A 17,874-nucleotide genomic window follows, 5' to 3' on the forward strand; every position below is an offset into this window, starting at 1 on the left:
AATTTACCGAACTTAATTCAGGAATTATTGGAATGGAATGTAACAATAACCCGTGGTTTGCGACGTTTACGGGCCAGATACTGAATAGATATAATACAAAATACAGGAATCGTGTTTTTTTGTAATAATAATTGTATTCTTATATATCATACTACCTGTAATCAAAACATGTTGTTGTTTTTTTTATTTAAGGGATGATATACTACTATTGTCATTACAGCCAAAGTTACCGGTTCATGTGTACATGTATATGCAGAGATTATCTCAATGAGTTTGCTAATTTGCATTAATTCTGCTATACAGACAGAAATATATTCATACTTATCGACTACACTGCAAATGAAGACAAATATGAAATCACTTAAAAGTACAAAAAATTCATATCTGTTCTAATGGAATTCAAAATTCTTTGGTATAAAAGAGTGTGACATCAAAATGACCATGAAACAAAACACGCACTTTTCTGTTTCTTTATAGAATGTAACCTAATAGATACATCATATAGTTGTTCCATATACAAAATATAACTAAATGAGTCAGTTAATATGAGAAGAACATGTCCTTTAAGTCCATACAGTACCCAAAAAAATAAATCAGAGTCCTTTTCAAATTTTCCAAAGTACCAGGGATTTCTGAGACTATGTAGGACAATAGCAACAAGAAGAAAATACGGAAAGTACTGATGGGAATTGATTTTATATACACGTAGATTTGCAGCAGTTCTTCTTGGTTTGAAATGTAAAGAGTGCTGTAAAAGTCTAACTGAATATCAATTAATCGGGTATTATGGAAATTTATTAACCATTATGAATTAAAAAGGCAATAACATAATTTAATCTATGTATTTTGCAAAGGAAAACAAACACGAAATGTTTGTAAACATATACTAGTATGCCCTCGGTGCAAAACTGAAAAGGACGGACCATGGGCCCTAAATTTACACAGGGGTCATCTACTCCTCAGGATCTACCAGTGTACTTAAAATATAGAAGACAATATATTATTATGTACAACTTGACCCTTCCTCTTTGACCATGTGAACCCAAATATTATATAGGTAATCTAATCCGTAAGATGTACCAATTTACCAGGTTTGATGCTTGTCAAGCAAAGCGTTCTGAAGACATTCGGCGGACAGTAGTTTCCTATGCCCAGTTTGACCCTTCACTTTTGATCATGTGACTTATAAAAATACAGGGTCATCTACTCCTTAGGACGTACCAGTGTACTAAGTTTGATGTCTGTAAAGCAAAGGGTGTTCAAGACATTGAATGATCAGTATTATTATTATTATGTAGACTATTAGATGGGCAATATGGAAATATATGGGGTCCTTGAAAAAAATCATATTCGACGAGGCGTAAACCATCAGAAAAAGAGGTTCTACAAAGAGCAAAATTTCGAAATTATTCCGGTCGAGCATATTTGGTACATAATTTGCATCTGAAATTTCAGAGTTTAATTTCCTTGTAATGTTTTTGCTATATTCCAGATTAAGGACGGTTTTGAATTCGAGAAACATTTTGTGAAGGAAGCAAATTCACGGTCATGGAACAATCGTATTTGCCGCTGATGTATATGCGAGGTGAAGACAATGCCGTGTAACATTTTCTTCCAGTTGGATTTCGTCGGGAAGGTTCCATCTTTCAGAAATTTCCATTAATGGCAAACAAGATCATGTGATTGGAGAGTCCTTGAAATATCAGGAATATACCAGAATGAACATCTGAAAGACTGTGAAGATAGGGATATGGGAAAATAGTCTTGCAAGATATATTGACTTGACTTCATTCTTCGTTAATGTTTTTGGATTCAAACGACATAGTTTTCAAAAGAATAAAAATTTCAGTACATCAGTTTCAGCACGTATAGGTAAAACATCAACAACAAAAAACGATTTGCACATATCTGATCTGCATAATTTTAGTAAATTAAGGGAGATTTTGCAAAGTGCTGAAATGAGTTCAATCGAATTTTATAATTTTATAAGCAGATGACATGTAGTTTAAAACTTCACATCCATAAAGCACTGTTTGTAGTACGATCGTTTTGTACAAATGAGACAATGTCATTGGGCTAAGTAACTATGTACCGAGATCGGATAGTGTGAGGTGATATTTACACCCTTTTGTTGCAAGCTCCGTGTTTCCTGTCAGGGTTGATAACAATCATTAGATGGTTATAACACTGTTCACATGACACTTTATAAGGACCTAAATGACTTGATATTTTATCTACGTTTATTCCTTCCTCTCAAAATTGCAAGACGCAGGATTTGGACACATAGAATGTAAATCACCATTTTCTTGAGTAGATGTATGTGATATCTAACTGAGTCTGGAGCGCGAGTGAAGAGATGTCAATTAATGACAAGTCCTACGCTAAATAGGGACAGTTGCCAGAGATATCTACCCGACTGTAGTTCACGAATAATATCCTTAATTAAAGAAGATATAAAAAGTAGACAATACACCATCCTGTCAAACACCTTGGTTAATAGAACATCATTGTGACTGGGATTGGTTTACAGTGTAGTTGAACACGATTTACTCGTAATGCCAAGTTCGTATAACCTAAGCATACGACCAAGATTCCATACCGTGTCAAAAGTTTTGCTAGTATGAAGAAAACACACGTAACATTACTACTTTATTCCTAGTTATCTAGAATTGTTTTATGGAGATTGCACGACGTTATCATACAACCTAATTCCTTCTGGAAAATCTGTAATAAGGTATTTAGAAACTCTTCATAGAGTAAACCATACTGAGCAATACGATTATCGATAACCTTTTCAAAAAAGCTTGAAAGGGCAAGGCAACAAGGCTACAGGTCTGTAACTGTTACTGGAATATTTAGGTTTATTGCAGCCACTATAGAATGAAACTATCAGACCGCGTTCCAGTAGACGGGAACAAGATCACGATTTACAATTGTGTTAAATAACTATAGAGGACGGAAGCTAAGTAGTTTACCGCCACGTACTGTGTGTTCATTTGTTAAAAAGTCATCTCCAGGTGCTTTCCGTAACTTAAGGTGTCAATAACGGTGAATATTTCTTTTAATGTAATTTTAGCTTCTGATGTATAACCGAAGTCTATCTCACTTTCAATTTTGAATTGTTGAAACTTCTCCTCGGTCTACTTTTGAAATTCGTTTTCAAAATTCTCTTTGTCCAATGGACAGTAGAGTTTCCCGTAGAATAAAGCAGATGTTTCCACTACACCACGTGGATCCGTGTGAATCACTTCATCTTCATCGCAGATCTCAGGATATACTCTTGATGTTCTACGCTCTCTACGTTTAGTCAACTTCCAGAAAAACCAAACATCAACTTCTGTTCCTAGATTGATATCATTATATACTTTGCGTATATAGTTTTCATGTTATGTGTTAAGAGCATTGCGAAAATTACTCTTTATTCGCTTATATTCACCATAGGAAGAAACCTAAATACTGCGAGGACTCCCCTAAGAAATCCAGATTGTTCGTTTGATTCATCCTGTCATGCACAGATGTTTGACAGAATTAGTCTATTCTGGGTTATATAAGGATTGTACGACGAGAACGGAATAGAAGATTCACCATCAGATATATATTAAGTTTTTACGATATATATCAATGTTCTTGTCTTCTCTGAGTTTCGTGTTAAATGAAAAGGTGAATAACAACGAAAAGTGATCAATCTCAAAAATTAAGGATTGGGTAAACACGGACCCTTGTAAATACAAGAGGAGGGATCAGGTGCCTAGAAGGAGTAAGCGTCCCCTGCCGACCGGTCCCAGCCGCCATGAGCCCTAAATCTTGATCAGGTAAACGGAGTGATCACGCAAGTTGTCCTTAACAAGATTTCTATATTCTACAACAGATTGAAGTGTAGCCTTATATCATGTGGGTAATTTTGATTGATGATTTTTAAAAGAGTGTCTTCGACTTTCAAAATTAAAAAAAATGTTTTAATTGGTCAGTTGTCGGAGGTAATGGAAATAAACCCCTCTTTAATTTTCTTCAATAACATTTTTATCATTTAACAACATAGAATGAAATATCTACATTTACTCTTTAATCCTGTGATGAAATGCATAAGGGAACACATTGATAACTAGACTATTCAGTGTATAGAAAGTGCATTGTTCAATTTTTCCATAACGAACTGCTAAAACATACCTTTCCAGGATCCTTTAATTATGATATTTCCAATTGGTATGGATGGTTTCCTTTAATTAAGTAGGTACATGTATATTTCTCACTGCAGGTTTCCAACATCCAAGTCTTCAAGGGAAGCTGTAAGAACAAAAACGATACCATTATAGTATTTGGTATGCATATAAATTTAGATAACACTGAAATGAGAATGAATAAGATATCGAAAAACTACCTGACACGTACTAAACCTAACAACAACAGTGTTGTGACTTCCTGGTTTGGTGTACTAGTATCTGGTATTGACAATACTTGCATCATACACTGTACCTTTTAAATGTTTAGAATTTGATGCTGTATACTCGTGATCATGTAGATATACTTCATTGTTGTCTGGTACAGTTATATTGGTAGCAATCTCAACATCAACTTCGGTTCCTACATGTACGTTTGAGCAAGATTATTCTGCTTCAGTAGGTTTTGTAACGTTGTGTCTATGAAAAAAAAGTAATATATCATAACTTGCTGTTTTTACTTACTTAAAGTGGCTCACTACACAACAAAGTTGTAGTTTCTGAAATCAGCACAGAATATGAGTTTTACAATCATTCTTATCAAGGCCATGTGGCACTTTTACATAATTATACAATAAAGATATACTAGTTCTTTTGAAACACAATACAAAATACACTGATGCAGGAGCCTATATTAGTAGGTAGTATCACGGGTCGCCTGTCAAACCTTTCCCCTTTTTGTACCAAGGTTATTTTTCTTCTATATTGATACAATAAATCAGTGCCCCTTTCCCTTTTCTTGAGGAAGGGGATTATGTAGTAAAAGATCTTATTTAATGTTGTAATCAATAACGGAGAAAAACTTACCCCCCAATTTAAGAAATTGTAGTCGATTTTTTTAAATTATTTTATTTTTATCAGTTCATCTGTCGAAATCTTTTGTAAGCCTACTCCCCCTCTGAAATAACTATGCAACGTATCCAGTATATTCTGTCAGTTATACACACGTGCATTAATTCGACATGATGATTATTCGTTGAATTATTATAGTATTACGTATCTGCATCTTTTTATCCAACGCTTCCTTATTTAAGCATCGACTAGGAACTTATATAAACTACATTGCAAAATTTTCCCAGTCTCGTGTGTGCAACCGATCGCAAAGCAATGCACCAAATTACATATTAGCGCCGATTTGCTGTTATGACTGTATATGTTTGAAACGTTGTCGTACCCGGAAGTAGAAAAAACGAAAGTGAAATCAAATGAGACTTACAGACCCTATATGTACCAGCAATATGTGATATTTCTCTAAATGTTGATGAATAAGATAAACTTTAATTGAACGCAGCAAGAATCGTTGCAGGTTCTTCAATTTTGGTAACAATAAATTCTTTGTACATAGAAATGGGATAGAAATCTCTAATAGGTGGGCATCAAAGAACTTCGCCAAATCCGTTGTACAAAATTCTGAAATTTAAGTGATATACTTTTGGGTTAAATATCTCGTTATTACGAGATAAATCATTCGTTACATACAGAAAATAAGCGTAAGTTATCTTGTTAGAACGAAATCAGTAACTTGCTCTACTTAGAAAAGTATTTCGTTATAACAAGATCAAAGATCATTACCTCGTCATAATGAAATACATGTACTAACTCCTAACAACGAGATATTGAGCTTGTGTAACAGGAAAACTAATTAACGTGATACTAACTCGCTATATCGGGATAACTAATTCGTTATAACGTGATACTAACTCGTTTTAGTGAATTATTATTTTAACGTTCTGCAAATAACTCTATATTGATTCCATAGTTTAGTTACCGACATCTCTAGAAGTCTCAATAATGTCGGTATAACTGTTGTATCTTAACCAGTTGAAAATGTGTGAAAGGAGACGAAATTATGGTAATAACTTTTACATATAACAATTGTTAGATAATCTATGCTAAATTCATTCTTGTCATTCACGGGCTATAAATCACTTTGTAATCGACGATGAATTCACACAAACAGTGGGGTATATGGAATATCAGTGATAATAACATAACTATCGACCTCCCTCAACATTTATCATTTATCTTTAAGGAACATTTACCAATACAAGATCGTCCTATGGTACACAGAACCTACGTTACCTAAGCGTGGGTGAGTTGCCGCTTTGCATATGATCAGTCTATGATTGAATGACTTCCGTTACCTCTAGGAATTGAACCCAGGATTTATCGCACACGCATTGAATTCTCTACTCCTCAAGATACAGTTGTAAGAATTTGAAGCATAGAATTCTATTGTGATAACCTCGGGATACGATGGCCAGGGCGAGAAAATCAACCCGATGGAGGATGTATGTGTACAACTGTAGGACAGCCTGCATATTGTAAGCAGCATGATACATTTTACCAGACTACATAATGTTAATATCGTAAGTAGCATGGCGAATTGTACCATTGGGGAAGAGGTTAGAATACGCATATAATCACCACAATGATGGGCATTTCAATAGCTACGGAATAATTAACGTGAATAATTCTCTGTTTATAGAATATCGTTCTCATCCTCATGTCATTGATTGAGTTCTAACAAACGTTATTGAGTAATCACTTTGTATGTTGACTCCTGTTTGCTAAATTCGTAATAATATTTCTCATGTTTCCAAAACGACATCCATCGTTTATGTACTTGTTTCATTTACTGTATTTGTTTTGGGGGATAGACACTTTCATGGTTTGTGAAAAAAGGCATGTCTGTGAGCAGACAATTTCATGGTTCAAGAGTTGGTATTCCTTCTCACCGTTCAGTCCTCCTGTCCATGAATGGTTTAAAATCGTGGGTAAGTCCATACCAGAAACACAGCGAAAATCAAATCCCCAGAAAAATGATTACTTTACTGTTATCATATTAGTGTCATCGAGTGCAAAAAACATCTCCTTTTATACCTACATATACACGTCTTTCGAATTTTGCATTCACTAAAAGTAATATTTTTCCAAAGAACAGTTAACGCATATCGAGATATGATCTTTATTCTTGATATTACATTAAAGCCCATCCAGCAAAAGATGACCTTCCGTTATGATCGCTATTTATCGATCCAGCATTGAAGGATGCAGCTGTTTTAAGAAGCACACCATCTCCCTGGTTGACATGCACGACAACAATGCCTGAAACACTACCGTCTACGAGATTGGCTGAATTAAAGTGTGTGACGCCAGCAACATTGTTGTTGACCAAAAGTTCAGTTGAATGGTGAGATTCTCCAAACATTCTAATTGTCCAGGTAAACACGTAGAGACCAGACCGGGGAGCAATAAACGTACCAGAGGTGGGGTGGTAGGCATTTCCTTTATTTGTGATCACGGTATCGAATGTCAAAATATTATGTCCTCCTGGAGAAATAAAATCCTTTGAGAGATAAGCATAAAAGGCGGCAGCGTTGGTATCAACGGATGAAGCTCCAGTGTCAGGGAGTAGCTGTCGTCCTACAGATAGAAGTAGTACAACGTCAGTGTAATTTTACATGTACCGGTGACAATAATTAACAGAAATCAACATGTGTAACGTGAAAAATTATAACGAAATTATTTGAATCATACCTTTTCTTATCAAGCTTTTCATCTGTTTCTTGGCGTTGTCCTCAGAGTGAAACGTTGCCATTGTGTCTTTCCTACCTTTCATGAATTTAATCAATTTTGTCAAACGGCTGTGTATGCTTCTATTTCGTTTTTCACAGATACTTTTTCTATTCTGCAATTCGGAAATCTGTGTTGACTTTTCATCTCCAAGTTCTGTCTGCCTCGCAATTTTCTTGGCTTGGGTAGTCACGATATTTTCTAAGTCCTGGTATCTCTTCTCCAACATGGAAATACGTTTGTTTTGGTTATTGACGGTATCTCGGAGGTAATGTAATTCTTCCATGTCTGTCATTTTGTTCCTCGTCTCTAAAAGGGAAATCTGATCTCTCTGAATGTTGACGACGTTTTGGAGTTCGTTTAACTTCTTCACCATCGCCTTCCAGTCTGGTATTTCCAAATCCTGGCCATCAACGAGAGGACCACACAATAGGAGTACTAAAACACAAAGTGCTGTAACGATCGCCATTTTATGCACTGGGGAAAATATTCTTCCTGTATTTCTTATCAACGGATTTTCACCTCTTGCTAATGGTGAATAGATAACCTTATTCTTGAGATTGTTATAAGAAGCAAATTCAGAAAAATAATTATTTCTCGCACTTCAAATCAAACAATTTTTGATTTTATGAAATGAAATTTACAAAGTTCAAGACATCTTCCTGAACCATTGGTACTAAATCACAATACTAGGTCCTCTTTAAAAGAGATATAATCACGAAGTTGCAAAAATATGGTGAGGTCATTTAAAAATCTTCTTACGAACCTGAGCCAGAAAAGTTAAAATTTACATGAAAACTTCCTGATAATAGTGCAGATTTGAGGTTGTTGACAACATGCCCCTGAGGTAGGGTGTAGCCACAATAAGGGGATAAAATTTTACATGTGAGTATGTAGAAAAAATATTTAAAATCACTGGGCAAGAAAAGTGGAAATTTAAATAAACGCTTCATGAGATAGAGTAGATCCAAGTTTGTGCAAATCATGGTCAAGAGGGGTAGGGTGGGGTGATGATAGGGGAATAAAGTGAATGTGAAAGTGAATGTTGAGGATAACGAACAGTGATTAGTCTCATAATATAACTCGTATAAAGAATGGCGATTTGGGCAAACACGGACTCCTGAATATACCAGAGGTGGGATAAATTGCCTACGAAGAGTAAGCATTCCCTGTCACCAGTCACAGCTACAATGAGCCCTATATCTTGACCAGGCAAACGGAATCATCCGTAATCAAAATAAGTGTGCCAAGGATGACCTGACAATTGGTATGAAACAAGTCAGACCATTTGACCCAAGTGTTATATGCCGATATATAAGACAATCTTTAAAATATTTCAAAATCTCTCTTGAACTATATAGATGAAAGGTGCAGATAACGAACAGTGATCAATTTCTTAACCCCTATAAGCAATACAAAATAGAAAATACAAAGTACAATCATTGATTAGAAAAGCTGACTTAAGCTTTCAGTTCAGATGGGCAAATCCCGTGGAGATCCGGGTTAGAATAGGTCCTTAGTACCCCTTGCTTGTTGTAAGAGGCGGCTAAATGGGGCGGTCCTTCGGATGAGACCATAAAGATTGAGGTCCTGTGTCACAGTAGGTGTGGCACGATAAAGATCCCTCCCTGCTCAAAAGCCGTAAGCGCCGAGCATAGGCCTAAATTTTATAGCCCTTCACCGGCAATAGTGACTTTTCCATTTCAGTGAAATATTCTCGTATAGGGACGCTAAGCAATATACAATCAATCAATCTGGTAACACCGGTGCATGTTACGTTATACATAACACATTTATTGGATTACGGTGCATCGTATTCCACTGTAAATTCCACATTCTATTCGATTAAATGAATGTATAGCATATGTGGTTGAGAAGACCCTACTGAAATTTCTTTTCTGAAACCGATCTAAGAGTCGGCTAAAAGATTAACTGCAAAACCATTTGTAGAAAGGACCCAGTTGACAAGGAGATGCTGCAGACCATATGTTCATTACATAAAGACTCTGACTTTGTTTTTGATTTTAAGGAATTTGGTTAAAACTGTATGATATGCAGGGATTTTGAAATTTGATGTTTTAAAATCTTTGATACATAACAATAGTGTTGTTGAAGATGAATACATGCAAATAATGGTTAAAAAGAGAACAAATGTCAGCTAAGAGAAGGAAATGAGGTGTTGATTGTTAAGGGCTTCACATGTGTTTGTTAATACAACATGATTTTCCGTTATATATCCCCTGCAAATATTAATATCCTGTCTTCAGATTGTGTTTTCAAGCCTCCTTATCGGAGCAGAGATGTTGCAAAGCTGATAACAAAAACAAACATATTGGTCACACAGTAGCGAAAGAAAATATTGTTAATATGTTAATGTCTGTTGTTCCTAATTCAAATCCGGGTAATCACTCCCTCATGTCAATTGGTGCTTCGACAGCAGCCAATTTAAGTGTTGGTGAAAGATGTATATAAAGGCATGGTCGTTGGATTATTAATCATTGTCAATTTTACATATTGTTACTAAGATTTGTGAGAATGAGTTCGCCATTCTATTTGGTTTACCTCGCACTTGCTGCGGACTTGCAGGTTTCCATAATTTTCCAATATGCAAAAAAGCGTAGTTTTTTTTTCTCTATGGTTTTTCAAGGGCGGCAAGGAAAGGTATTTTCACATAACATGTACTGCTGTCTCTACTGTGACAGACAAATAAAGCCTAGTGTTATCCTAAAATGCACTGAAATGCAAATATCTTATTATTTGTTAATTTATAATCAGTGAAGTGAAATGTGGACCTTAGATTATAGCCGACTATATTTTCGGTGACGAAACGGCAGAGTGACATATCACTTCTTTGCTGAATGAAAAGATTTTCAAGAAATCGTAAAGAAAAAGTAATACAGCATATTCTTTTTGGGAGTTACGAGATTAATAACAGTTTATTATCTTCATCTTTTTCATCTTGAACTTGCTACACTCTGTGGTCCCTACTCCTGATATTTTCCTAAGGAAAAAATTACAAAATCATCTGTCTTCCGTTATTATGCATCTTATGACACTAATCTTATTGTTTAAAAACTTCCAAATAATATCTTCTATGTAATAAAATGTATGACAGAAATAGCAATAGATATGATAAAATATCAAATTATCAGAAGGAATTTAGTCTACCTTATATATCTCAATGAGTTTGCTAATTTGCATTAATTCTGCAATACAGACAGAAATATATTCATACTTATCGACTACACTGCAAATGAAGACAAATATGAAATCACTTAAAAGTACAAAAAATTCATATCTGTTCTAATGGAATTCAAAATTCTTTGGTATAAAAGTGTGTGACATCAAAATGACCATGAAACAAAACACGCACTTTTCTGTTTCTTTATAGAATGTAACCTAATAGATACATCATATAGTTGTTCCATATACAAAATAAAACTAAATGAGTCAGTTAATATGAGAAAAACATGTCCTTCAAGTCCATACAGTACCAAAAACAAATCAGAGTCCTTTTCAAATTCCAAGGTACCAGGGATTTCTGAGACTATGTAGGACAATAGCAACAAGAAGAAAATACTGAAAGTACTGATGGGAATTGATTTTATATACACGTAGATTTGCAGCAGTTCTTCTTGGTTTGAAATGTAGCGAGTGCTCTAAAAGTCTAACTGAATATCAATTAATCGGGTATTATGGAAATTTATTAACCATTATGAATTAAAAAGGCAATAACATAATTTAATCTATGTATTTTACAAAGGAAAACAAACACGAAATGTTTGTAAACATATACTAGTATCCCCTCGGTGCAAAATTGAAAAGGACTTACCATGGGCCCTAAAATTACATAGGGGTCATCTACTCCTCAGAATGTACCAATGTACTTAAAATATAGAAGACAATATATTATTATGTACAACTTGACCCTTCCTCTTTAACCATGTGAACCCAAATTTTATATAGGTAATCTAATCCGTAAGATGTACCAATTTACCAGGTTTGATGCTTGTCAAGTAAAGCGTTCTGAAGACATTCGGCGGACAGTAGTTTCCTATGCCCAGTTTGACCCTTCACTTTTGATCATGTGACTTATAAAAATACAGGGTCATCTACTCCTTAGGACGTACCAGTGTACTAAGTTTGATGTCTGTAAAGCAAAGGGTGTTCAAGACATTGAATGATCAGTATTATTATTATGTAGACTATTAGATGGGCAATATGGAAATATATGGGGTCCTTGAAAAAAATCATATTCGACGAGGCGTAAGCCATCAGAAAAAGAGGTTCTACAAAGAGCAAAATTTCGAAATTATTCCGGTCGAGCATATTTGGTACATAATTTGCATCTGAAATTTCAGAGTTTAATTTCCTTGTAATGTTTTTGCTATATTCCAGATAAAGGACGGTTTTGAATTCGAGAAACATTTTGTGAAGGAAGCAAACTCACGGTCATGGAACAATCGTATTTGCCGCTGAGGTATATACGAGGTGAAGACAATGCCGCGTAACATTTTCTTCCAGTTGGATTTCGTCGGGAAGGTTCCATCTTTCAGAAATTTCCATTAATGGCAAACAAGATCATGTGATTGGAGAGTCCTTGAAATATCAGGAATATACCAGAATGAACATCTGAAAGACTGTGAAGATAGGGATAAGGGAAAATAGTCTTGCAAGATATATTGACTTGACTTCATTTTTCGTTAATGTTTTTGGATTCAAACGACATAGTTTTCAAAAGAGTAAAAATTTCAGTACATCAGTTTCAGCACGTATAGGTAAAACATCAACAACAAAAAACGATTTGCACATATCTGATCTGCATAATTTTAGTAAATTAAGGGAGATTTTGCAAAGTGCTGAAATGAGTTCAATCGAATTTTATAATTTTATAAGCAGATGACATGTAGTTTAAAACTTCACATCCATAAAGCACTGTTGGTAGTACGATCGTTTTGTACAAATGAGACAATGTCATTGGGCTAAGTAACTATGTACCGAGATCGGATAGTGTGAGGTGATATTTACACCCTTTTGTTGCAAGCTCCGTGTTTCCTGTCAGGGTTGATAACAATCATTAGATGGTTATAACACTGTTCACATGACACTTTATAAGGACCTAAATGACTTGATATTTTATCTACGTTTATTCCTTCCTCTCAAAATTGCAAGACGCAGGATTTGGACACATAGAATGTAAATCACCATTTTCTTGAGTAGATGTATGTGATATCTAACTGAGTCTGGAGCGCGAGTGAAGAGATGTCAATTAATGACAAGTCCTACGCTAAATAGGGACAGTTGCCAGGGATATCTACCCGACTGTAGTTCACGAATAATATCCTTAATTAAAGAAGATATAAAAAGTAGACAATACACCATCCTGTCAAACACCTTGGTTAATAGAACATCATTGTGACTGGGATTGGTTTACAGTGTAGTTGAACACGATTTACTCGTAATGCCAAGTTCGTATAACCTAAGCATACGACCAAGATTCCATACCGTGTCAAAAGTTTTGCTAGTATGAAGAAAACACACGTAACATTACTACTTTATTCCTAGTTATCTAGAATTGTTTTATGGAGATTGCACGACGTTATCATACAACCTAATTCCTTCTGGAAAATCTGTAATAAGGTATTTAGAAACTCTTCATAGAGTAAACCATACTGAGCAATACGATTATCGATAACCTTTTCAAAAAAGCTTGAAAGGGCAAGGCAACAAGGCTACAGGTCTGTAACTGTTACTGGAATATTTAGGTTTATTGCAGCCACTATAGAATGAAACTATCAGACCGCGTTCCAGTAGACGGGAACAAGATCACGATTTACAATTGTGTTAAATAACTATAGAGGACGGAAGCTAAGTAGTTTACCGCCACGTAATGTGTGTTCATTTGTTAACAAGTCATCTCCAGGTGCTTTCCGTAACTTAAGGTGTCAATAACGGTGAATATTTCTTTTAATGTAATTTTAGCTTCTGATGTATAACCGAAGTCTATCTCACTTTCAATTTTGAATTGTTGAAACTTCTCCTCGGTCTACTTTTGAAATTCGTTTTCAAAATTCTCTTTGTCCAATGGACAGTAGAGTTTCCCGTAGAATAAAGCAGATGTTTCCACTACACCACGTGGATCCGTGTGAATCACTTCATCTTCATCGCAGATCTCAGGATATACTCTTGATGTTCTACGCTCTCTACGTTTAGTCAACTTCCAGAAAAACCAAACATCAACTTCTGTTCCTAGATTGATATCATTATATACTTTGCGTATATAGTTTTCATGTTATGTGTTAAGAGCATTGCGAAAATTACTCTTTATTCGCTTATATTCACCATAGGAAGAAACCTAAATACTGCGAGGACTCCCCTAAGAAATCCAGATTGTTCGTTTGATTCATCCTGTCATGCACAGATGTTTGACAGAATTAGTCTATTCTGGGTTATATAAGGATTGTACGACGAGAACGGAATAGAAGATTCACCATCAGATATATATTAAGTTTTTACGATATATATCAATGTTCTTGTCTTCTCTGAGTTTCGTATTAAATGAAAAAGGTGAATAACAACGAAAAGTGATCAATCTCAAAAATTAAGGATTGGGTAAACACGGACCCTTGTAAATACAAGAGGAGGGATCAGGTGCCTAGAAGGAGTAAGCGTCCCCTGCCGACCGGTCCCAGCCGCCATGAGCCCTAAATCTTGATCAGGTAAACGGAGTGATCACGCAAGTTGTCCTTAACAAGATTTCTATATTCTACAACAGATTGAAGTGTAGCCTTATATCATGTGGGTAATTTTGATTGATGATTTTTAAAAGAGTGTCTTCGACTTTCAAAATTAAAAAAAATGTTTTAATTGGTCAGTTGTCGGAGGTAATGGAAATAAACCCCTCTTTAATTTTCTTCAATAACATTTTTATCATTTAACAACATAGAATGAAATATCTACATTTACTCTTTAATCCTGTGATGAAATGCATAAGAGAACACATTGATAACTAGACTATTCAGTGTATAGAAAGTGCATTGTTCAATTTTTCCATAACGAACTGCTAAAACATACCTTTCCAGGATCCTTTAATTATGATATTTCCAATTGGTATGGATGGTTTCCTTTAATTAAGTAGGTACATGTATATTTCTCACTGCAGGTTTCCAACATCCAAGTCTTCAAGGGAATCTATAAGAACAAAAACGATACCATTATAGTATTTGGTATGCATATAAATTTAGATAACACTGAAATGAGAATGAATAAGATATCGAAAAACTACCTGACACGTACTAAACCTAACAACAACAGTGTTGTGACTTCCTGGTTTGGTGTACTAGTATCTGGTATTGACAATACTTGCATCATACACTGTACCTTTTAAATGTTTAGAATTTGATGCTGTATACTCGTGATCATGTAGATATACTTCATTGTTGTCTGGTACAGTTATATTGGTAGCAATCTCAACATCAACTTCGGTTCCTACATGTACGTTTGAGCAAGATTATTCTGCTTCAGTAGGTTTTGTAACGTTGTGTCTATGAAAAAAAAGTAATATACCATAACTTGCTGTTTTTACTTACTTAAAGTGGCTCACTACACAACAAAGTTGTAGTTTCTGAAATCAGCACAGAATATGAGTTTTACAATCATTCTTATCAAGGCCATGTGGCACTTTTACATAATTATACAATAAAGATATACTAGTTCTTTTGAAACACAATACAAAATACACTGATGCAGGAGCCTATATTAGTAGGTAGTATCACGGGTCGCCTGTCAAACCTTTCCCCTTTTTGTACCAAGGTTATTTTTCTTCTATATTGATACAATAAATCAGTGCCCCTTTCCCTTTTCTTGCAGAAGGGGATTATGTAGTAAAAGATCTTATTTAATGTTGTAATCAATAACGGAGAAAAACTTACCCCCCAATTTAAGAAATTGTAGTCGATTTTTTTAAATTATTTTATTTTTATCAGTTCATCTGTCGAAATCTTTTGTAAGCCTACTCCCCCTCTGAAATAACTATGCAACGTATCCAGTATATTCTGTCAGTTATACACACGTGCATTAATTCGACATGATGATTATTCGTTGAATTATGATAGTATTACGTATCTGCATCTTTTTATCCAACGCTTCCTTATTTAAGCATCGACTAGGAACTTATATAAACTACATTGCAAAATTTTCCCAGTCTCGTGTGTGCAACCGATCGCAAAGCAATGCACCAAATTACATATTAGCGCCGATTTGCTGTTATGACTGTATATGTTTGAAACGTTGTCGTACCCGGAAGTAGAAAAAACGAAAGTGAAATCAAATGAGACTTACAGACCCTATATGTACCAGCAATATGTGATATTTCTCTAAATGTTGATGAATAAGATAAACTTTAATTGAACGCAGCAAGAATCGTTGCAGGTTCTTCAATTTTGGTAACAATAAATTCTTTGTACATAGAAATGGGATAGAAATCTCTAATAGGTGGGCATCAAAGAACTTCGCCAAATCCGTTGTACAAAATTCTGAAATTTAAGTGATATACTTTTGGGTTAAATATCTCGTTATTACGAGATAAATCATTCGTTACATACAGAACATCAGCGTAAGTTATCTTGTTAGAACGAAATCAGTAACTTGCTCTACTTAGAAAAGTATTTCGTTATAACAAGATCAAAGATCATTACCTCGTCATAATGAAATACATGTACTAACTCCTAACAACGAGATATTGAGCTTGTGTAACAGGAAAACTAATTAACGTGATACTAACTCGCTATATCGGGATAACTAATTCGTTATAACGTGATACTAACTCGTTTTAGTGAATTATTATTTTAACGTTCTGCAAATAACTCTATATTGATTCCATAGTTTAGTTACCGACATCTCTAGAAGTCTCAATAATGTCGGTATAACTGTTGTATCTTAACCAGTTGAAAATGTGTGAAAGGAGACGAAATTATGGTAATAACTTTTACATATAACAATTGTTAGATAATCTATGCTAAATTCATTCTTGTCATTCACGGGCTATAAATCACTTTGTAATCGACGATGAATTCACACAAACAGTGGGGTATATGGAATATCAGTGATAATAACATAACTATCGACCTCCCTCAACATTTATCATTTATCTTTAAGGAACATTTACCAATACAAGATCGTCCTATGGTACACAGAACCTACGTTACCTAAGCGTGGGTGAGTTGCCGCTTTGCATATGATCAGTCTATGATTGAATGACTTCCGTTACCTCTAGGAATTGAACCCAGGATTTATCGCACACGCATTGAATTCTCTACTCCTCAAGATACAGTTGTAAGAATTTGAAGCATAGAATTCTATTGTGATAACCTCGGGATACGATGGCCAGGGCGAGAAAATCAACCCGATGGAGGATGTATGTGTACAACTGTAGGACAGCCTGCATATTGTAAGCAGCATGATACATTTTACCAGACTACATAATGTTAATATCGTAAGTAGCATGGCGAATTGTACCATTGGGGGAGAGGTTAGAATACGCATATAATCACCACAATGATGGGCATTTCAATAGCTACGGAATAATTAACGTGAATAATTCTCTGTTTATAGAATATCGTTCTCATCCTCATGTCATTGATTGAGTTCTAACAAACGTTATTGAGTAATCACTTTGTATGTTGACACCTGTTTGCTAAATTCGTAATAATATTTCTCATGTTTCCAAAACGACATCCATCGTTTATGTACTTGTTTCATTTACTGTATTTGTTTTGGGGGATAGACACTTTCATGGTTTGTGAAAAAAGGCATGTCTGTGAGTAGACAATTTCATGGTTCAAGAGTTGGTATTCCTTCTCACCGTTCAGTCCTCCTGTCCATGAATGGTTTAAAATCGTGGGTAAGTCCATACCAGAAACACAGCGAAAATCAAATCCCCAGAAAAATGATTACTTTACTGTTATCATATTGGTGTCATCGAGTGCAAAAAACATCTCCTCATTTTATATCTACATATACACGTCTTTCGAATTTTGCATTCACTAAAAGTAATATTTTTCCAAAGAACAGCTAACACATA

The 17,874-nt window shown here is 35.0% G+C and overlaps 1 protein-coding gene across 1 annotated transcript; it reads right to left on the minus strand.

Annotated features, from left to right (window-relative positions):
* Positions 1-7,173: 7,173 nt before the first annotated feature.
* On the minus strand, positions 7,174-8,320 carry LOC130052798 (uncharacterized). The gene is made up of 2 exons (XM_056158797.1): positions 7,758-8,320; positions 7,174-7,643 (listed from the first exon to the last, which is right to left on the minus strand). Exons 1-2 carry the CDS (start codon positions 8,260-8,262, stop codon positions 7,198-7,200), a joined length of 951 nt encoding a protein of 316 aa, XP_056014772.1. The 5' UTR covers positions 8,263-8,320; the 3' UTR covers positions 7,174-7,197.
* Positions 8,321-17,874: the final 9,554 nt, after the last annotated feature.

Source organism: Ostrea edulis, chromosome 3 (genome assembly GCF_947568905.1).
Source record: "Ostrea edulis chromosome 3, xbOstEdul1.1, whole genome shotgun sequence".
Lineage (NCBI taxonomy): Eukaryota > Metazoa > Mollusca > Bivalvia > Ostreida > Ostreidae > Ostrea > Ostrea edulis.